This window comes from Pituophis catenifer, unplaced genomic scaffold (genome assembly GCF_029215685.1).
Source record: "Pituophis catenifer annectens isolate HBS135680 unplaced genomic scaffold, rPitCat1.0.hap2 SCAF_10, whole genome shotgun sequence".
NCBI classification, from domain to species: Eukaryota; Metazoa; Chordata; class Lepidosauria; order Squamata; family Colubridae; genus Pituophis; species Pituophis catenifer.
The window spans coordinates 29,714,918-29,737,037 of NW_027256890.1; the positions used below are offsets into that span (position 1 = coordinate 29,714,918).

At 45.7% G+C, this 22,120-nt stretch overlaps 1 protein-coding gene across 1 annotated transcript in view; it reads right to left on the reverse strand.

Moving 5' to 3' along the window:
* Positions 1-9,354: 9,354 nt before the first annotated feature.
* The window catches only part of LOC139322426 (maestro heat-like repeat family member 5), a 34,533-nt gene continuing 21,767 nt past the window's right edge, over positions 9,355-22,120 (reverse strand). Inside the window, exons 19-28 of the mRNA XM_070951526.1 lie at positions 18,574-18,725; positions 18,076-18,213; positions 17,505-17,619; positions 14,097-14,240; positions 13,175-13,351; positions 12,197-12,346; positions 11,907-12,032; positions 10,647-10,749; positions 9,638-9,703; positions 9,355-9,518 (exon numbers count right to left, since the gene is read on the reverse strand). Coding sequence (XP_070807627.1) covers positions 9,355-9,518; positions 9,638-9,703; positions 10,647-10,749; positions 11,907-12,032; positions 12,197-12,346; positions 13,175-13,351; positions 14,097-14,240; positions 17,505-17,619; positions 18,076-18,213; positions 18,574-18,725 — 1,335 coding nt within the window. The remainder of the gene's footprint in view (positions 9,519-9,637; positions 9,704-10,646; positions 10,750-11,906; positions 12,033-12,196; positions 12,347-13,174; positions 13,352-14,096; positions 14,241-17,504; positions 17,620-18,075; positions 18,214-18,573; positions 18,726-22,120) is intronic.

Genomic DNA, 22,120 nt, shown 5'->3' on the forward strand with positions numbered 1-22,120 from the left:
GAGAGAGAAAGCTAGAGAGAGTGGGGAGAGGGAGGGGAAGGGAGAGGGAGAGGGAGAAGAAAAGGCAGAGAGAGAGAGAAAGCTAGAGAGAGTGGGGAGAGGGAGGGGAGGGGAGAGGGAGAGGAAGAAGAAAAGGCAGAGAGAGAGAGAAAGCTAGAGAGAGTGGGGAGAGGGAGGGGAGGGTAGAGGGAGAGGAAGAAGAAAAGGCAGAGAGAGAGAGAAAGCTAGAGAGAGTGGGGAGAGGGAGGGGAGGGGAGAGGGAGAGAGAAAGAGAGGAACTGGGAGGGGGAGAGAGAGGAAGAGGAGAGAGGGAGGGAGAAAGAGAAAGAGGGAAAGAGAGAGGGAGGGGGAGAGAGAGAGAGAGGGAGAGGGAGGGGAGAGGGAGAGAGAGAGGGAGGGAGAGAAAGAGAGAGAAAGAGAGGGAGGGTGAGAAATTCTCTAAATGGAGTAATTCATTGAGTAATTGAATTCACATCATGATTTCTCTAGCTTGGTGATTTTCTTCTCCCTAACCAGCAGATCTCGTCTGAGCTCTCCATATTTGCTCTTTTAGGAACTTATTCAGCTTCTCTAAACTGGAGCTGAAGGTGATGTTCAGAGAGGCCAACACCTACCTGCCCCGTCCCGATCTAAGAGAGAAGACCATCGGGAAGCTTTTCTTCTCGGGGGTGAGGAGACCTTGGGATGCACCCCAATATTCTGGACAGCCATTTGTCTGACGTTGTAGAGCAGGGGTCCTCCAACGTTTTAAAGAGGGGGCCGATTCACAGTCCCTCAGACTGTTGGGGGACCGGACTGGGTGGGTGGGCATGGCTAGGTGGTCATGTGACTGGGTGGGCGTGGCCAATTTAACTGTCCATTTTCTGGCTTTTCCCCTTCTAAGCCCCCGTTTAAATTGCTTTTAAAGACTTTTAATTTGAAGGAGTTCTTTACAAGCCCACAGCTGCTTTTCCACCCCTCAGCTGGCCCTCAGCTGGCCTTACAGCTGGCTCGCTGGGAGATAAGGCAGTTAGGGGCGGGGCAAGGGGCGGGGCTTAATCACACCACCCCGCGGGCCGTATTCTTTGCCCGTGGGCCGTAGTTTGAGGGTGCCTGTTGTAGAGGGTCTGCTGCTTGAGCAGGGGGTCTCCAAGGTCTTCTGCTAGTCTGTTAATCGGTGGAAGGGCTTCCCTCCAGAAGTTGTTGGTGGGGAAGGTGGGAGGGAGGGAAAAGAAGGGAGGGAGGGAGGGAGGGAGGAAGGAAGGAAGACTCAATGACCACAATTTCCTTTTACTCTTTGCATTATAGGCAGTTTTGTATTCTTACAACTATCATTTACATTACCTTTTGCCATACTGTAGTCCTCGACATGACTGTCATAGAACCTCCAGTGGTCACTAAGTGATTTCAGCAGTCCTTAAGCCAATGCCGTGGTCGAATACTTAGGATAAACCAGATCTTTCAGTGATTTCCGTCTAAAAGTTGTCCTCGATATACGACCACAACTGAGCCCCAAATTTCTGTTGCTAAGCGAAAGTTCTTAAGCAAGTTTTGCCTCATTGTTTGACCTTCCTTGCCACAGTTGTTAAGTGAATCGCTGCAGTGCAGTTCTTACGGTGGTCAATCTGATGAATTAGTGAATCTGGTTTCCCCATTGACTTGGCCTATCAGACGGTCACAAAAGGGATCACGTAACCTCGAAACACTGCGACCGTCATAAATATGGACCGGCAAGTACCCAAATTTTGATCACGTGACCATGAGGATGCTACAATGGTCTGAAAGTCTGAAAAATGGGCATGTCCCTTTTGTCAGTGCCGTTGTGACTTTCAGTGGTCACTAACCGAGGACTGTATTTTCTTTTTCTCTCCCCGTAATGGCTGAAAGTGGCATCTTTAGTCGAGGCTCTCAGGGCAGTTCCCTTCCTTGGCTTGGCTAATGCTCCGTATCTCCACTCTTCTTCCTCAGCTGCTGTATCACCCGGAGGTTGGAGACTTCTTTATGACGCAAGACATTCTCGATGATTCAGCCGTATCCTCTCATCCAGATCTTTAGCGTGAGAGGGCTGGGATAGGTTCTTCAGCACCCCTTCGAGGTAAGAGATGGGGGGCAGGAAGTGAGTGGCTTCCAAGGTAGTAGCAGGTGTGGCCTCACTCTCTGGGAAGTCTTCAAGACTGGGAAGGACAGAAGAAGGAGAAGAAGACAATCATCAGGAACAGGATGGACTCAGCTAGAGTGGTGTCTCTTCTACAAAGATGGGTGCACCCCTGGAAGATCTGAAGGATCAAGTAGATCTCAAAGCAGAACAAGAGGAAACAGATGGGAACTGATGAAGGAGAGAAACAACCTGGAACTAAGGAGAAATTTCCTGACTGTGAGAACAATTCATCCTTGGAACGACTTGCCTCCAGAAGTTGTGGCTGCTCCATCACTGGAGCTTTTCAAGAAGAGACCAGGCAGCCATTTGTGCAGCATAGTCTAGGGTCTTCTGCTTGAGCAGGGGGTTGGACTGGAAGACCTCCAAGTTCCTTTTCAACCCTCTTCTTCTATGCTCTGTGGGCTTCTCTTGTGTTTGTCATGATCGCTGCAAGACTCAGAGAACTCCAGTGACCGTGTTTAATTGCTCGTTCCTTTCCCTGCTTCCTCCAGAAGAACATCTCAGGGCCAGTTTTCATGCCGGTCATCAACTGCGCTTGTCACCCAGAGAAGAGTGTAGCGAAGGAAACTCTCCGGACCCTCCATTTCCTCCTTAGGCACCTTGCTGCGGACATCCATGCATTGAGGCGGTCCATCTAATTCCTCTCCTGTTGAAATATTTTCCTGACGAAAGTCAACCAAATCACGACAAACTGGTTTCCCCTCCTCTTTTTTAATTATTTCTGTAAGAAATAAGAAATGAATGAAGGAATCAATAAAAACATGAGTGAATGGATGAATAAAGGAACGAATAAACAAAGGAATAGATGGATAAATGAATAAATAAATGAATGGATTAATGAATAGATGAACCGATGGATGGATGAATGACTGGATGGATAGATGGAAGGATGGAAGGATGGATGGATGAATATCAAAGCTGTTCTGGCGAGGAAGCCCACAGATGCCTCTACTTTCAGTGGTGCATTTTGGGGGGTGGTGGCTTATGCCAAATTTTGCTCCAATTTTTTTTTTTTTAATTAAATTTCCATACCGCCCTTCTCCCGAAGGACTCAGAGCGGTGAACAGCCACAAGATAAAACACATAAATACAAAAAATTTAAAATGAATTAAAAACGAATTAAATAATTTCAGCCCCCACCAGTTTGCCCACTGCCTCCCACCAACCAGGGCATGCCTGCTCTTGATGAGGAGACCCCCCCCCCGAGGCTGACTCTTCTGCTCAGCCCCTTTCCCCTTCCCTCAGGCCTGGCCCACCTCTAGATTTAAGGAAAGCAGAGCCGCGGGCTGAGGGCTTACTGCAATGGGCATGGTAGACTTGCTGTTTCTTCTCCCGATGGCTTTGGTGCTGGGGTCTTGATCCTGAAGCCTTTTGAGGAGGGGCTTCGTGATCTTCAGGTTAGCATAGGGGTCTGCGGCCAGCGCCTTCCATAACTCTCTGGTGCTTCTGTGCAGGTGGAAAAATGGATTGGGGGAAAAATCAGATTCTTTCCCCATTTTCGAAGAGACAGTCAATCCAGATAGATTAAATCCCCCCCACCAACGGAAGAAAGGATTAGAAAACAGATGGCCAAATGAACCGTTTTAATACAAACAGGGTGTGTCTAACTGATGAGGACTTATAAGTCCAAAATAGATCTATCTTAGTCTCCTTAGTCTCCCAATGGGCAGCAGAGTGTTTGCTGGCTGCCAGGAAAAAAAAAGCCTAGAAACTAGTGGATTGTGATTTCACTGAATTAGGGTTCCATAAAAATCTTGGTTTATGTAGGAAGAACCTGGCTAAAGAGAAATACACGTAAAGCCTATGAAAAGGAAAGGAAAAAAAAAACAAATACTGTACCTTTACAGGGAGGATACATGGGATGAGGGTGTGGCTAACTGATGAGGACTTATAAGTCCGAGATAGATCTATCATAGTCTCCTTAGTCTCCCAATGGGCAGCAGAGTGTTTGCTGGCTGCCAGAAAAAAAAAGCCCAGCATCAGACGCTTGGCCACTGGTTCAGATTTATGACCGTTGCTGTGTCCCAAAGTCAAGAGATCACAGTTTGCGACCTTCTGACAAGGAAAGTCAGTGGGGAAACCAGATTCACTTAACAACCATGTTTCTAACTTGAGAGCTGCAGTGATTCACTTAACAGATGTGACAAGAAAAGTCCTAAAATATCTTTAAAAGGTCATTCCCATATCCTCTTCCCCCTCCCTCTTCCCTCCTTCCCTTCTTCCCTCCATCCCTCCCTCCCTTCCTTCCCTCCTTCCTTCTTTCCCTCCCTCCCTCCCTTAATTCCTTAATTCCTTCCTTCCTTCCTTCCTTCCTTCCTTCCTTCCTTCCTTCCTTCCTTCCTTCCTTCTTTCCTCAACAACTGTTTCTAACTCAACAACTGCAGTGGTTCACTTAACAACCATGGCAAGAAAGTTCGTAAAATGGGGGGAAATCCACTTAACAACGGTCTTGCTTCAGAACAGCAATGTTGGGCTCACTTGTGTCGTAAGTCGAGGACCGCCCATATATTCCTCTGGGTTGGTATCTCCCTGTGAAGGAGCAAGGGTTGCCAACTGATCTGATTGCAGGAAGCATACGTTGCTCCTGGGCCTTTGCTGCTTTTTCTCTGCAGCAATGAAAGCCTTCCGAAGCACGGAAACCCTGGTCCACTCCCGAAGTTTGCTTTTCAAGGAAGCCCAGGCAGGTAAAACGTTGGCCATTTCCCTGCCACATCTGCTGAGGAGTTGGCAAGCCACACCACACCCTCCGTGGCTGAGAGTTCAGTGGGCCGTCCCTCACGGAGTGCCTCTGCGCCACCGGAAGTGCCAGGGACCCCAAAACTGATCAAGGGGGGGGGGAGGTTTCCAGGAGCAGCGTGTCTCCAAAATTAACCCAAAGGTGCTTTTCCCAGAATGACCCAGTTGGAAGTTGGAGCAGTGGTGAAATTCAAAAATTTTCCCTACCGGTTCTGTGGGCGTGGCTTGGTGGGCAGTTGACCGGGTGGGCGTGGCTTGGTGGTTATGTGACTGGGTGGGCGTGGCTTGGTGGTTATGTGACTGGGTGGGCGTGGCTGTACAATTGACTCACACACAATGCAAAAGCTGCTTGACTTCACACAAAATGGCCCCTGCAACAAACAGGAACCTCACAGAATCACAGAGAGCTCAAAAACAAACTATCACACTTTACACAAAAATAACACAAAAGCTGCACAACTGACTCAAACGCAATGCAAAAGCGGCTGAACTTCACACAAAATGGCCCCTGCAACAAGCAGGAACCTCATAGACAATCAGGCACAGCTGATTTCTCACAGCTGATTGGTAGTAAAAAAATGCTAAAAAAAAGTTTTAAAAAAGCTCCGATATTGCCTGGTTCAGCTGATTGTCGTACTTTTTAAAGCATTTTTAAACTATCGGTTTGGGCAAAAGGTAGCAATTATTACTATCGGTTCGGGCTCACCTGCCCAAACTGGTAGCATTTCACCCCTGCCTTGGAGGCCTTCTACTCCAAACCACTTCTTTTTTTTTTTTATTAAAAAGTTTTTTTTAAAATTTTACACATATTTTCCCTTCCCTCCTCTCCCCTCCTGCCCAACCCTCCCCCCCTCCCCCCAGACTTCCCAGAGCAAATACAGGCTATAGCATTTAACAAACATATAAAAAAACATAAGCTAACTATCTATAGATTTATCTCCCTTTTACACTTTAACTCCCCTTGTTCATAACTGAATATAACTATTTAAACCAATTATTGTTTGAAAATAATGAATCCAACTTCATTCTTGTCCGTTCTTCAATAATACGCAAGTCTTCTTTCTTCCAGCATTGCACAATCAGCACCCAATTACAATTAACTATCACATCTCCAACCCTTACATATATTAACCCATTGACAAAATATTTTAACCAATCTTAAATAAACTATATTGTAAAAACCTTATTTGTACTTTTTACCCCATAAACTCATATTAATTCTTCCTGGGAACATGCCTTACTTTGCATAAACTTATTCATCTTATTCTCTACAAATACACTGCTTATAATCAAATAACATCTTCACTATTTGATATCTATAAAAAATATTGTAAAAGACCTTCCCTCAACCCTTGCACCACTTATATTTTCCTTATACCCCACAAGTTTATATTTATTCTTCAACAAAACATTCTTTATAAGCTTATATAAATTTTCAGCAAAGCATTCCTTAAAATTAACTTTAGTGTTAATATACTTCAGGACAAAAGTGAAAGTTTGGTCAGTAGCCCATAACAATTCAAACGTAAAATTACTTAATATAACTTTTCAAAACAAATCATGTCCCTAAATAAAAGTCTAGTCATTCATTTTCACTACTACTATCCTCCCCAGGCAAAAAGATTGTAATTTTTCCATCTTGATTTTTTCCTGACTTTTTTGCGAACCTTCTTCTTCAGTCTTATTCCTCCATCTCATCATGTTGAGAAACTGACCGGGACATGTTCAGAAAGTTCAAACAAGATATGCCGTATATATCGGGAAATTCCAACATTCCAAAATCAAATTCTGATTATTATTTTTTTACAGAACTTGGCTGAGGAAAGACTCGTAAGATTATGCCACCATCTGCTGGAAGAATTTGGAAAGACTTGGCAGAAAGTGGAGAACGAAAAGAAAGGAAACGGAAAGTGGAGAACGAAAAGAAAGGAAACGGAAAGTGGAGAATGAAAAGAAAGGAAACGGAAAGTGGAGAACGAAAAGAAAGGAAAGCCTTGGGGTAAGGTAGTCCTCGACTTACAACAGTTCATTTAGTGACCATTCAAAGTTACAACGGCACGGAAAAAGTGACTTAGGGCTGTTTTCCACAGCATTTCCCAGGGTCACACAATCCAGATCCAGACACTAGGCCACTGATTCACATTTACGACTGTTGCAGTGTCCCAGGGTGACGTGATCCCTTTTTGCGACCGTCTGACCAGCAAAGCCAATTCACTTAACAACCTTGTTGCTGATTTAACAACTGCAGAGATTCACCTAACAATGGTGCAAGAATGGTTCGTAAAATGGGACAAAACTCACTTAAAAATGTCTCACTTAGCAACAGAAACTTTGGGCTCAATTGTGGTCGTAAGTTGAGGACCAACCATGTTTCAATGGTCATCAGTGTGAAAAAGGGACGTAAAACACTTTCTTCAGTGCTATTGTAGCTTCGAACGGACACTAAATGACCGGTTATAAGTTGAAAACTACCTGTCCTGATATTTCTATGCCTTTTTGGTCTGCCTTTCTCCACTTTGGGGCATCTACCATAATTAGACGCTATTCTTTGCTAAAGAAAAGAAGAATTAGGGGCGACATGATAGCAGTTTCCCAGTATTTGAGGGGCTACCCCAAAGAAGACGGGGTCCAATTATTCTCCAAAGCACCAGAAGGCAGGAGAAGAAACCACGGAAACTCATCAAGGAGAGAAGCAACCTGGAATTAAGGAGAAACTTCTTAACAAAGAAGACAATTAACCAGGGGAACAGCCTGCCACCAGAAGTTGTGGGTGCTTTATCAGTGGAGGCTTTTAAGAAGAGAAAGTTATCTTAGATTGTGTAAATTCTCCTGCTTGAGCAGGGGTTCGGTTAGAAGACCTCCAAGGTCAGGGGTGAATCTCCTGGTTCGGACCAGGTTGCCCGATCCGGTAGCGATGGCGGCGGGTGGTTCGAAGAACCGGTAGCAAAAATCCCTGCATCCCCCCCCACACACACACACACACCATGCCCAGCTGACCCGCACGACCATCAGAGGCTTTATTTTTACTTTTAAAAGCATTTTTTCTACAACCTCTTCCGCCGAAAAAATGCTTCCGCCGATCCCAGCTGAGTTGCCTGATTGGCAGAGAGGCTTTTTTAAAAAATGCTTTAAAAGCCTCTGACAATCCCAGCTGTGTTGCCTGATCGGCAGAGGCTTTTCAAAGCATTTTTTTGCATTTGCAGAAAAAATGCTTTGAAAAGTTAAAAAAACAAAGTTGGCCATGCCCACCCAGTCACATTACCCCCCCCAAGCCACGCCCAAAGAACCGGTAGTAACAAATTTTACATTTCACCCCTGTCCAAGGTCCCTTCCAGCTCTATTCTATTCTTCTTCTTCTATTCTAAAAACAATTTCCCCTAGGAGACGCACATGAATATATGGTTATTGACAATGTCTGTACTGAACAACTCCCTTAATCCATTTAAAAGTCATTAAATCGATCACGGACGCAGGATGACCTGGTTTATGACCGGTCCAACTTACAACCTATGAGGCTGGGCTCATTCAGGGCTGAAAGTTGAAAGGACTGCCAGGAACAGATATGAGGAGGGGACCAGTGCTCGGCCACCTTCTGGCTTAACAAACTAAGTTGAGAAACGTCGCATGCTTTCCAAAGGAGATTAGGGCCCATGGGAAGACGCCTTTGGGATCCAGAGGTTTTCCTGAAGGCTTTTATTCAATGCTCCATCTATGTGGATAATAATGAGCATCTTTTTGGAGGACATTAGATCTCCCTCCACGAAGTGTTCAGCTCTCTGCATCTGCCCTACTCTAGGCGTTCCTATTTCTGTTGGAAGACGAGCAAGAGTGGAGATGTTCCAGATATCGTCGATGGTGGATGGTTGCTACCACCCTTCTCCAATAGCACCTGTGGCTCTGTGACCTTCTCGTGGAACCTTCTCCTCTCTCTGACATTAAATTGTTCTGTCTATCTCCAGGGCCTGTTTCCACAATCTCCCTGCCAGGTCTTGTTTCTGCGACGTTCCTTCGTGGTCCTTCGCGATGTAAGAATTATCTTCACGCTTCCTCGCTTTCCCCAAAGACCAGCTGGAAGGCAGGTGCCCAGAGGGTCATGGGTTGCCCCTTCCCCACTTTGGAAGAGCTTTATAGCTCCCGCTGGCTTTAGAAAGTTCAAAGCATCCTTAAGGATCCATTTCATCCTGGGCCCCCCTCTTTTTGAACTATTACCATCTGGCAGACGGTACAGGACAATAAAAACAAGGACAAATAGGCTGAAAAACAGCTTCTATCCCAGAGCAGTAACTATACAATTCTACGTACAGTGCAATATTAATACAATACCAGGGTTTTTTAATTCAATTGCATACAATGTGAAGGAAGTGTGTTTTTGTTTTATTTTTATAGGGTTTTTAAAAAGTATAATATACAGTGAGGATGGCACTTAATTTCATTCTATGAGGTGCCATGACAATAATGAAAACTATGAAACTATGAAACTATTATTGCTTGGTCTCGGAGATCCTCCTGATGACTTTGGAGGGGAGTTGACTACTAACAAGACCCGGCTTGATCAGATGGCCACACTGCCGAAAGATTTCTTGCATTGAGTCAGCTGCAGCCTGAGCCACTGAGGCTTCGGAATCGCCTTGCAGATCCTGGAGACCTGAAACGAATCCAAAAAGCAAAGGATTTCTGGGATCAACCCTGAGAACCAGCCCTGATCAGCGAAAGAGCTTCTGGAGAAAAACTCCTTGTTTCAAGCGAGGGAACTTTGAAACTCACCGAGGAAAACTTCTTTCATTTGTTTTGAAGTCATCACTTCTGGTTGCATGTATTGCGCGCAGCAGCCTGGGCACGTAAAAAGAAAACGTTGGTGGGGTTAACAGAGACGGCTAAATCGACTGATTCAGGAAAAAAACGCGCAATTCACTGGTTTCCACTTGGAAGAGTCGCTTTGGGACTTTACGGGATGGTTCCAGGGATTGGGTCTGTCTAATAATAAGAAGGACTAGGGGTAGCCGATCTTCCTATGTTTTTGTCTCCAGGTCTCACTGGAGGCTTTCAAGAAGAGATTAACGAAGAGATTGGACAGCCACTGGTCTGAAATGGGATCGGGTCTCCTGCTTTAGCAGGGGGTTGGACTAGAAGACCTCTAAGGTCCCTTCCAACTCTATTACTTTATGTTCTAGGGCTGTGCAAACAACCATCATCTTGGAAAAAAATCTAAGCAGCCTTGAATCCAGTTAATACTAGAATGGGAGGCCAGCTGGAAATATTTCCAGAGGAAAAACCACGGCTGTGGGTTTGCCTATACAAGAGAGAGGGATACAGGCCAGGTAGTCCTCAACTTCTAACAGTTCATTTAGTGACCATTCAAAGTTACAATGGCACTGAAAAAAGTGACTTACGACTGCTTTTCACACTTAGAAGCGTTGCCACATCAAGATCAAAATCCGGATGCTTGGCAAACCGACTCGTATTTATGACGCTTACAGTGTCTTGGGGGTCAAAGATCACTTCGGCTGAGCCAAATCCGGGAGGAAGCCAGATTCACTTAACAACCATGTGACTAACTTAACAACGGCAGCGATACCCTTAAGAAAGAGGGCAGGAACTGCCTGAGAAACTGTTGCGCGATCGTAGCAGTTCCGGAGAAGCCACACGGTATAAGAGCAGCTTCCAGTCTGATTAAGCGACATGGCTTAATTCGGCATAGATTCTTTTGGTGATAAGGCCGCCCGCCTGTCTTGGGTTTTCCTGCCCTCCTTCCAGAGTTGGCATTGGTGATTACCAATTAAGAGGGCAGCTGCCTCGCGATGGGAAGAGTTCCGGCTCCTCAGGAATCCCAGCATCTGATCCAACATCGCAGGAAGGTTTTGCTTGCATTTATTCATCTGGGGAAAACAAGGCAACAAACAAGCCAATGAACTATAGAGCTTCCTTTTTAAATTTTTTTTTTTTAACCAAGGGGCTGCTTTCTTGGTCAAAGCCAGCTGGGTGACTTTGGGAGTTCTAGTCCCTCCTTAGTCATGATGGCCAGCTGGGTGACTTTGGTGCAGTCCCTCTCTCTCAGGGCAACCCACCTCACAGGGCTGAAGTATAGAGCTTCCTTTTTTTATTTTTTTATTTTTTTTACCAAGGGGCTGCTTTCTTGGTTAGGTTTCTAGTCCTCGTGTCCTCAACAACTTACTGTACTGTACTAAACTGTGACATTATTATACTATGCTATACTTTACTATACTAATTGATATTTATGTTATTAGAGACAGTTTTATCCAAATTAAAAGCATAAAGGAAAATAAAGAAAAATAGCAGATAGTGAAAAAAGAAAATAGAAAAAGAAAAGGGAAAGAAAAATGATAAGGAAATGGCTTCTAAACTTATAAATGCATTTATATTTTGCCCCCCTCTACGTCCTAATTTCCTTTTCCCACAAACTGCCATTTCCAAGCCTCAAACCCACAAACCAGCAAGGTTTCTAGTCCTCATGGTTGCATGGAACCTCTGCTGTTCCCGAGAGAGCAAAAACCCAAGAAGAATCCCTCTAGTCAGTTGAGTCTAGTGCTTAACGCCTCAGGCAAGAAACCAGGAACCGGTGAGTTCTAGTCCCGCCTTCATCATGATAGTGAGCTGGGTGACTTGAGAGTTCTAGTCCCGCCTTTGGCATGAAAGCTGGATGGGTGATTTTGGCTAATTACCAGGAGACGGTGAGTTCTAGTCCCCCCTTGGGCAAGCAAGCGGACTGGGTGACTTTGGGCCAACGAGCAGGGAATGGTGAGTTTTGGTCCTGCCTTAGGCATGAAAGCCAGCTGGGTGACTTTGGGAGTTCTAGTCCCTCCTTAGTCAGGATGGCCACTGGGTGACTTTGGTGCAGTCCCTCTCTCTCAGGGCAACCCACCTCACAGGGTTGTTGTGAAGAAAAGAAGAAGTATTAGGGATGCCCACCATCTTGAACTATTTATAAAAATAAGAAAGGCAGGGCAAAATAAAGAAATAAACGGTTAGTATACTCTAATCTGGAAGAAAACAGGCCAGCTTGGCTCCTACTTACAACCACATAGCAGATGTTGGAGTACATGCTATGGAGACTGGTGTACATTTCATAGTCAAACAAGTTGCTGGGAAAGCCCCCCCAGTTCATAAAGGACACGCAGGAGTCGAGGGTCTTCCTGGAGACCTGGCCGAGGGAGGAAAGAGGGAGATCCTGTCACCTAGTTGGGTCATGAAACAAGTCTTCAAGGAAACAACCAAGTTCAGGGAGCACCAAGGTCTCCACAACTTCAGGATTGTCTACAATGTCTTGAAGGGCTGGCTACAATGTTAGCCAGCCCTTCAACTCACCTCTTTCGTCCGACCATTTGACAGTTGTATGAATAGGGGAATAAGGCTGTTCAGGATGTTTTCGGCCATATTACTATTCCGTATCTCCTTCAGTCCTTTCAGGAGCATGCCGAAAATAGTGATGGAGGTATTCCTCAGTTCGATGTCGTCCTAGGAAGGAAGAGAGACAGGTTAGTCCCTCCAATAGCAGAATAGCCATGCAGAAGTTTCTTGAAGTTTGCAGGAGAACACACAAGTTCAGAGCACACCTATTCCCAGTTCAATGTCCATGGAGATGGTCAATCATCCAGGTCATGGTTGCCCCAAAGATGGGGAGCCCAACTCCAGTATGCTGGCTGGAGAGTTCTGGGAGTTGAAGTCCTCACCTCTTAAAGTTGCCAAGGTTGAGAAATCCTGATTTAGACCAGAGTTGTTCAATCTCAGCAGCTCCTTCTGGACTTCTCAGGCCAGCAGAGTTGACGTCCACACATCTTAAAGTGTCTGAGATCAAGCAACACCAATCTAGATGACCAATCTAGGGCATTTTGCTAGATAGGCCGTGTGGTGGTTTAGATTTTCTAGGCAGACACCTGGTTTGGTGAAGCTGAAGAGAGGGGCAACCTTCCTTCTCTTCCACCTCCTCTGGCACTTCTCCAGCTCTCTAGAAGGGCTCAAGGATCATCTGCAAGCTTACACACTGTTTCAGATCTTTCTAAGCATTTTTGATAAAATTAGAATTCTGCAGATGGTACTCAGGCCATCCTTATGGGAGAAAGAGAGAGATAGAGGGAGAGGGAGAATGAAAGGGAGTGCAGGAGGGAGGGAGGGAAGGAGGGAGGAAGGAGGGAGAGAGAGAGAGAGAAAGAGAGAGAGAGGGAGGGATGAAGGGAGTGAGGAGGGGGAGAAAGAGATGGAGAGAGGGAGGGAAGAGGGGGAGAGAGGGAGGAAGGAAGGGAGGGAGTGGTGGAAAACCAGTTTGTTATGATTTGGTTGACTTACATCATGAAAATGTTTCAGAAGGAGCGGAATGAGGTTGACTGCCTTCACCGCATGGGTTTTGATATCGAGGTTCCTGAGGAGGAAACGCAGGGTCCTTATAGCTTCTTTTGCCAAGGTCTTCTGTTCGTGACAAGCGCAGTTTAGCACTGGCATCAAGAGGGGTTCCAAGATGTTCTTCTGGAGGAAGCAGGGAAAGAAACGAGCAATTAAACATGGTCACTGGAGTTCTCTGAGTCTTGCAGCGATCATGACAAACGCAAGAGAAGGCCACAGAGCATAGAAGAAGAGGGTTGAAAAGGAACTTGGAGGTCTTCCAGTCCAACCCCCTGCTCAAGCAGGAGACCCTAGACTCTGCTGCACAAATGGCTGCCTGGTCTCTTCTTGAAAAGCTCCAGTGATGGAGCAGCCACAACTTCTGGAGGGAAGTCGTTCCAAGGATGAATTGTTCTCGGTGTCAGGAAATTTATCCTAAGTTCCAGGTTGTTTCTCTCCTTCATTAGTTCCCATCCGCTGCTTCTCGTTCTGCTTTCAGGGGCTTTGGAGAATAGGTTGACCCCCTCTTCTTTGGGGCAGCCCTTCAAATACTGGAAGATGGCTCTCAGGTCTCCCCTGGTCCTTAACAGAATCACAAAGATGGAAGGGATCTTGGAGGTCTTCTAGTCCAACCCCTGCTCAAGCCAGAACCCCTATACCATTTCAGACAAATGTCCTCCAAGAGGATCTGGCCTCTACTTGCACCTTCAGATCTTCCAGGGTTGCAGCCATCTTTGGAGAAGAGACACCACTCTAGCTGTCCTCTTTCTGCTGGTTGCCTTCTTCTTCTCCTTCTTCTATCCTTCCCAGCCTTGTAGACTTCCCAGAGAGCGAGGTCACACCTGCTACTACCTTGGAAGCCACTCCCTTCCTGCCCCCCATCTCTTACCTCAAACGGGTGTTGGATGAGGTTCCCCAGTCCTCTAACGCTGAAAGTCTGTATCAGCGGATATGGCTGTGTCATCCATTCCTTCAGCACCTGGAGGATGTCTTGGATGACAAAGAATTGGCAAATTTCCGGATGGTACAGCAACTGAGGAAGAAGAGTGGAGATACGGAGCATTAGCCAAGCAAAGGAAGGGAACTTCCCTGAGAGCCTCTACTAAAGATGCCACTTTCAGCCATTACGGGGAGAGAAAAAGAAAATAAACACAGTCCTCGGTTAGTGACCGCTGAAAGTCACAACGGCACTGACAAAAGAGATACGTCCATTTTTCAGAATTATGACCATGGTAGCATCCTCATGGTCATGTGATCAAAATTTGGGTACTTGCCGGTCCATATTTGAGTTGAAGATGTGGCTCTTTCGTCAACTTAACTGATCCGTTATGGGTGTACATTGTTATAATTTTAAATTGTTTTAATTGGGTTGTTGATTTTAATTTATTGTGATTTGTATTGGATATTGTTTTTGTAAGCCGCCCTGAGTCCCTCGGGAGAATGGCGGCATATAAATATATATATATATATATGTGACGGTCGCAGTGTTTCGAGGTTACATCATCCCTTTTGTGACTGTCTGATAGGTAGTGTAAATGATAGTTGCAAGAATATTTATTTATTTATTTATTTATTTATTGCGATTTATATGCCGCCTTTCTCCCTAGGGACTCAAGGCGGCTTACAAAATGACAACTTCAATACAAATCACAACACAATACCAAATTAAAATCAGTAACCCAATTAAAATTATATCAGTGTACCCCCAAACGGATCTGTTTAATTGGCGGAAGAGCCACGTCTTCAGCTCGCGACGGAAGGAAAGAAGGTCGGGGGCTGTCCTGAGCTCAGTGGGCAATCCATTCCAGAGGGTCGGGGCTCCCACAGAGAACGCCCTCCCCCTGGGGGTCGTCAGCCGACATTGTTTGGCCGACGGCACCCTGAGGAGGCCGACTCTGTGAGAGCGCACAGGACGATGGGAGAACGGCTGGAGATGGTCCTGCAAGTACCCCGGGCCTAAGCCATGAAGGGCTTTATAGGTGAGCACCAGCACCTTGAAACGTATCCGGAGTGCCACCGGTAGCCAGTGCAGCTCACGCAGGAGAGGTGTTACACGGGAGTATCTAGACGCCCCCGTAACTACCCGCGCGGCTGCATTTTGGACTAGCTGAAGCCTCCGGACACATCCCAAGGGCAGCCCCATGTAGAGGGTGTTACAGTAGTCCAACCTAGAGGTAACAAGGGCGTGAGTGACCGTGGCGAGGGCATCCCGGTCTAGGAACGGGCGCAACTGGCGCACAAGACGGACCTGTGCGAAGGCCCCCCTGGTTACGGCCGTCAGATGGTCATCTAAAGACAGCCGAGAATCCAGGAGGACACCCAAGTTGCGGACCCTGTCGGAGGGAGCAAGGATTTCACCTCCGATCATTAAGGATGGAACCTCCAGATCCCGGGATGCCGGCATCCACAGCCACTCAGTCTTGGAAGGGTTGAGTCTAAGCCTGTTCCTCCCCATCCAAACCCGCACCGCTTCCAGGCAGTGGGACATCACGGAAAGGGCATCCCTAGGGTGGTCAGGGGTGGAGGTGTAAAGCTGGGTATCATCAGCATATTGATGATACCTCACCCCAAAACCACGGATGATCTCACCCAGCGGTTTCATATAGATATTAAAGAGCAGAGGGGAGAGAACCGATCCCTGAGGCACCCCACAAGTGAGAGGCCTCTGGGAGGATCCCTGACCCCCTGCCCAAACAGACTGCAGACGGCCCGAGAGATAGGAGGAGAACCACTGTAAAACAGTGCCTCCTAACCCTATCCCCCTGAGCCGCTGCAGCAGGATACCATGGTCGATGGTATCGAATGCCGCTGAGAGGTCAAGAAGGACCAGGATGGAGGAGCAACCCCCATCCCTGGCCCGCCAGAGATCATTTACTAGGGCGACCAATACCGTTTCCGTGCTGTGGCCACGCCTGAAACCAGATTGGTAAGGATCCAGGTAGTCAGTTTCCTCCAGGAATTGAGGGAATTGCTGTGCCACCACGGACTCAACAACCTTCGCTAAAAAGCGAAGGTTGGAGTCTGGACGGTAGTTGTTAAGTACGTCAGGATCCAGGTTAGGCTTCTTAAGGAGGGGTCGAACCACCGCCTCTTTAAGCGCAGCGGGAAAGACCCCTTCCTTTAGTGAAGCGTTGACAATAGCCTGGATCCAGTCTCCAGTCACCTCCCTGGCTGCCGAAACAAGCCAGGAGGGACAAGGGTCCAGTAAACATGTGGAAGACCCCAACCTACCCATAATCCTGTCCACGTCATCCAATGAAACAGGCTCAAACTCAACCCAGATGTCTCCACCGAGACTAGGCCCTGTCACCTCAACGGACTCTGTCCAGTCGGAGTCCAACCCGGTCCGAATCTGAGTGATTTTATCTTGCAGAAACTGTGCAAAATCCTCAGCACGGCCCTGTAAGGGGTCCTCCCTCGCTCCCTGATTAAGGAGGGAGCGGGTCACTCTAAACAGGGCTGCTGGGCGATTTTCTGCAGATGCAATGAGGGTAGCGAAATAGTTACGTTTCGCCACTTCCATCGCCACAAGATAAGACCTAATATGGGTTCTTAGTTGTGTTCGGTCGGACTCGGATCGGGAGGATCTCCAACCACCCTCCAGGCGTCTTTTCCAACGCTTCATTTCCCTGAGCTCCACGGTAAACCAAGGAGCCGCCCGGGATCTGCGTCGGATCAGAGGCCGCAAAGGCGCGATTCGATCCAAGGCCCCCACCGCAGCCTGTTCCCAGGCCGCGACAAGGGACTCAGATGAATCGTGGGCTAAGGAGGCGGGAAATGACCCAAGCTCCATCAGGAAACTTTCGGGTTCCATCAGGCGCCTGGGGCGGAACCATCTTACTGGTTCCACACCCCTGCGACGGGGGGTGGCGGAGGAATACAAAAAATAATGCAAAAAGTAAAAGGAATTTGGGGTCATTGAGTCTTCCTTCCTCCCTTCCTCCCATCCTCCCTCCCTCAATCTCCTTCCTTCCTTCCTTCCTTCCTTCCTTCCTTCCTTCCTTCCTTCCTTCCTTCATTCCGCCCTCCCTCCCTCCCTCCCTCCCACAACTTCTGGAGGGAAGCCATTCCAGTGATTAACAGAATACCAGGAGACCTTGGAGGTCTTCTAGCCCAACCCCCTGGTGAAGCAGGAGACCCTCTACCATGTCAGACAAATGGCTGTCTGGTTTCTTCTTCAAGACCTCCAGTGATGGAGAACCCACAACTTCTAGTTTCTAACCATAAAGTTCTGTTGAACCCTGGGCAACTTTCCTTGAGCTCCAGAAGGTTGGGGTGCATCTCAAGGTCTCCTCACCTCCGAAAAGAAAACCATCCCAATGGTTTTGTGTCTTAAATCGGGGTGGCGCACGTAGGTCTCGGCCTGTCGGAACATGACCTTCAGCTCATGTTTCGAGTAGTTGAACAAGATCCTAAGAGAATAAATATGGAGAGATCAGACAAGATCTGCTGGTTAGGGAGAAGAAAATCACCAAGCTAGAGAAATCATGAGCTGAATGATCGATAAATGAATTACTCAATGAATTACTCCATTTAGAGAATTTCTCACCCTCCCTCTCTCCCTCTCCCCTTCCTCTCTCTCTCACCCTCCCTCTCTCTCTCTCACCCTCCCTCTCTCTTTCACCCTCCCTCTCTCTTTCTCCCTCTCCCCTCCCTCTCCTCCCCTCTAATCTTTCCTCTCTCACACTTTTGCCTTCTGTGTGTCTCTCTCCCTCTTTCTCTCCCTCTTTCTCTCCCTCTCCCCTTCCCTCTCTCTCCCCTTCCCCCTATCTCTCTGCCTCCTCTTCTTCCTCCTCTCCCTCTGCCTCCCCTCCCTCTCTCACCCACTGCCCCTCGTAGCCAAGCTCTTTTGACTTTTAATTTCTTACCGGACCAGGTGGAAAATGCCTTCAAACACACTTTCAGGACTCATCAGCATCGCCCAACATTGAACCATATCTAAGTCCTTGAACTCCTCCTGATAGCCGGTGCGCAAGATGAGGTGTTTGACGGCTTTGACTGCGTTGCTAAATGAAACAAAGGCAGAAGAGTTGGTGCCAATCATTCAGCTGATCCCCCTGCACTTCCGACCGTTACAGTAGCCCTATGGTCATGTGGTCAGAATTCAGACTCTCGGCAACTGACCCATATTTATGACGGTCGCAGTGTCTCAGAGTCACGCGATCCCCTTTTGGGACCTTCTGACAAGCAAAGTCAACGGGGAAGCCAGATTCACTTAACGACCATGGGACTTAACCAGTGCAATGATTCACTTAACCACTCTGGCAAGAAAGGTTGCAAAATGGGACAAACTTCACTTAACGACTGTTTCCTGAGCTTTGCAGAAATGGAGAAAGGATCCAGATTGGGCCCAGGAGATTCCTTACCCCAGATGGTAGGTCAGTTCTGACCCGCCCTTGCCTGCTCCCAGCAGAAAATAGATGTGCGTCACGAGCGCCAGGAGCAGGCTGGAGAACTTATGCTGGACAATGGTTGCTGCCTCAGGAAGCGAGAGGAGGAAGGAGAGCGCATTGGTGGCCTAGAAACAGGAGGAGAGGAGAGTCAGCTCGGGCTCATCAGGTTACTTAGATTCATCCTCATCTATTTCTTCTTTTAACGACCCCCTAATCCCTTGCGGGGTGGAGTCTGGGCAACTGAATGGAGCTGAGGCTTTCCTGGCTGGATGCCCTTCTTGTCGCCAATGCAGAGTTTTGTTCGGCAGATACATTCTCATTGTGCCCAGAGAAAGAAAAAAATCCTCATGTCCATGAAACCTGAGCCAGGAATGTCCATGTCTGAGACACGGAGCCAAAGGTTGCTAGAAGTGGGACTTCTGAAACTCCCATTCTACACCCCCTCCAGACTTTGAGAGGCCAGTGGGGTGTAGATACAGGACAAAAGGGAGACAACGAGTAGCACAAGTGAGACAGAACTGGGGACAAAGAGATCGGTAACCTCACGTTTCTGTTTGTCTTCATTCCTAAGTGGGCTCTTGACTCTCCACCTCTTAGGGGTCCTTGGAGGGGCCCTGGGTGCTGTCTGAGCGTGTGTTTTTTGGTTGCAGATGTTTCATGACCCAGCTAGGTAACATCATCAGTGCTAGAAGAGTTAGGCTTAGAGGTAGGGTTAGACTGGTTGGGTCGGGAAACATCTGCAAGAAAACCACCAAGCTCAGTAAGCACCAAGGACCCCACAGTTCAAACCTGGACTACAAATCTATTGGTCTTTTTTTTTTTTTTAATTGAAAAAGTTTTTCAAATACAAGTTTTTCCCCCTTTTCCTCCCTTCTTCCCCAACCCGCCCTCACCACCCATCCCCCCCTGTGACTTCTTCTTCACAACAATAAGCTAATTCATAATTAATTACATAATATTTTACCATGCCCTTACTCACTCCTCAAAATACTGACCCTTAGCATAGTATTCTTATAACTCTGCTTTTCTCCGCTTTTCACAATCTACCCTTTTTCTCCTCCCCCAAACTTATAAAATATTATTATTATTACAACAACATAACCTTTACTTTTATATATATTAATTTAACATTTCAAAGCAGCCTTCTCCAAATTTAACATTTATTCAGTTCTATCCAATTCTTCCACTCCCCAAAATATATGACTTAAAAATCCTTTTTCTTAAACTAATCAATCGCTAAACTAGCCTATTTCAACCCAGTTTCCTGCAAGATTACCATGCACTACAATTCTAAATATAATCCACTGCCCACTCTGCTAAAATATACATATGTCTATATATACATTCCATTTTATAAAAAGAGAAAAGACAATAACTTTAAATTTATAATTCATTTAGTATCTTCTTTGATGTCTTTCCACTAGATTGTTAAATCCGTCATCCATAATAGGGTAACATAGCATCCTGGTGCAACAGTTTATTCAAAATCTTCAGTCATCTTCTGCCCCCATCAATAATGAATATCCTCATGTATATATAAAAGTAAAAACAACCACCCGAGTGACATTATAATTATATTCCATATAGTTGTAATTGTGGTTTTCATCAGGATTATAAATCCCCATCATCTTAGTGGGTAACAGCCAGATCTTCTGCATGCCCCAGCATGACTCTCTTGCCTTGTAACTCAAAATAGATATAATATATTTATCGGTAAAAGAAATCCAAAATAGATAGTTCAAATCCAACAATGTAAGGCTCTTTCCACATCCCAAAATCACGGCATTGCAGAGATCTGCCACTTTCCTCAAGATAGTATTAAACGATAATTCGCCTCCAATATCTTTTCACATATTCATTTATTTTTTTAAAATCCCTGGCTTCACTGTTGCTTGGTTTAGAAACTACTATTTCTACGAGATCTGTTTCTTTTCTTTTTCTTTTGCGGGTTGCATTTCCATCCAGATTTCCTTCCTACAAGTTGTGTATCAGCTGATTGGTTGTCATTCTGCTTTGTAAAATGATCTTGTTGGTTTTGTTTTATTATCTCATATGTCTTTTCCATCACTTGTATATCAACTGGTTGATTTACGCACTTGTCTGTAAGTTGATAGTTCATCACATTAGAATCAGATGACACTGCTCTCAAATTTATAGACAGTCCAGCTGGGGTATCTAAGGAGTCCAAAGACAGTTTATCTACCACAGCCTCTGTAATTTGATGTTTTCCCTTTATTTCCAACTCCTTTTGCTTGTCCTGTGTTATGCCTAAAGATGTTAGATTTATTTTTAAAATTTTTTGATAAAATTCTTCCGCTTTTTCGACAGTATTCAGTTGGTATCTTACTCCTTGGTGTCTCAATATTAAACCAACTGGGACGTCCCACCTAAATAGAATATTCCTTTTTTTTAACTCATTCACTAGAAAACCAAATTTCTTCCTCTCCATTAACATCTTGGGCGGGAGTTCCTTAAAAATCCAAATCTTTCTTCCACGAAATTGCAAAGCAGAATCATAAGAATTCTGGACAATATTATTTCTAATTTCTTTGTCTGTAAAATAAATCACCACATCTCTAGGCAATTGCCTTTGTTTTGCCAACCAGGAGTTTATTCTATAAATTCTGTCAATCCTGCAAAACACTTCATCAGGTTGAACCTTTAAAATCCCAGCCAGAATTTCAGAAGATATCTTCCTTAAATCTCTGTCATCTTCCTGCAAACCTCTCAGTCTAATTGCATATTCTGTAAAATTGTATTGGATCATTAAAACTTCTCTTTCAATCCTCTGTTGTACATTTTCTTCATTAACAGTCTTTTGATCAGCCTCCATTTTAAGTTTGTCTTCTGAACTATTATACTGAATGTTTGCCAAATCCTTTTTAATTTTTTGGATCTTGTCATCCAAATTCTCCTCAGTTTCTTTCATTTTAGAGTTAGTATTTGCTTCCAACTGAGTCATAAAGTCTGCTAAGCCATTAGCTACTTTTAAAATCTTTCGATCCAAAAAGCCAAACTTAGATTTCACCAATTCACCAATTTCTTTGATTTCCAACTTAAATTTTTCAAGTTGCTGATTCACAATCTCATCCCTTCTTACAATCTCCTCAAGAAGAAATTCTATTATATTAAAGTCAGGTTTCTGAGACTGGAGAGTTAAAACTTGTTGATGTAATTTATTAATGGGGGAATCCCCCCCCCACTGCCTGTTTGTCTAGTTTTATAAGTCTCAGTGCCATTTTTCCACACAGACAAAATTTACTGGAAAAGAGAGAAAAAAAAACTTTTTTCCAACCAAGATCAATATCAGATCCTCAAAGAGAAAAAAAAAAAACAAGAAAAAAAAAACAGAAGTGAGAGTGAGATTTTGCCTTCAATTACAGCCAAAAGTATTCATTCCGCTACTTTGTAATTGAAAACGGAAGGAGTTTCCCTTTCAGCCTCTCTTCAAGCCGCAGCAGCAATCGCCATTTTAAAAAAAAACTTTTTTCCCTTCACTTCACTTCTTAGGCAAAATAGA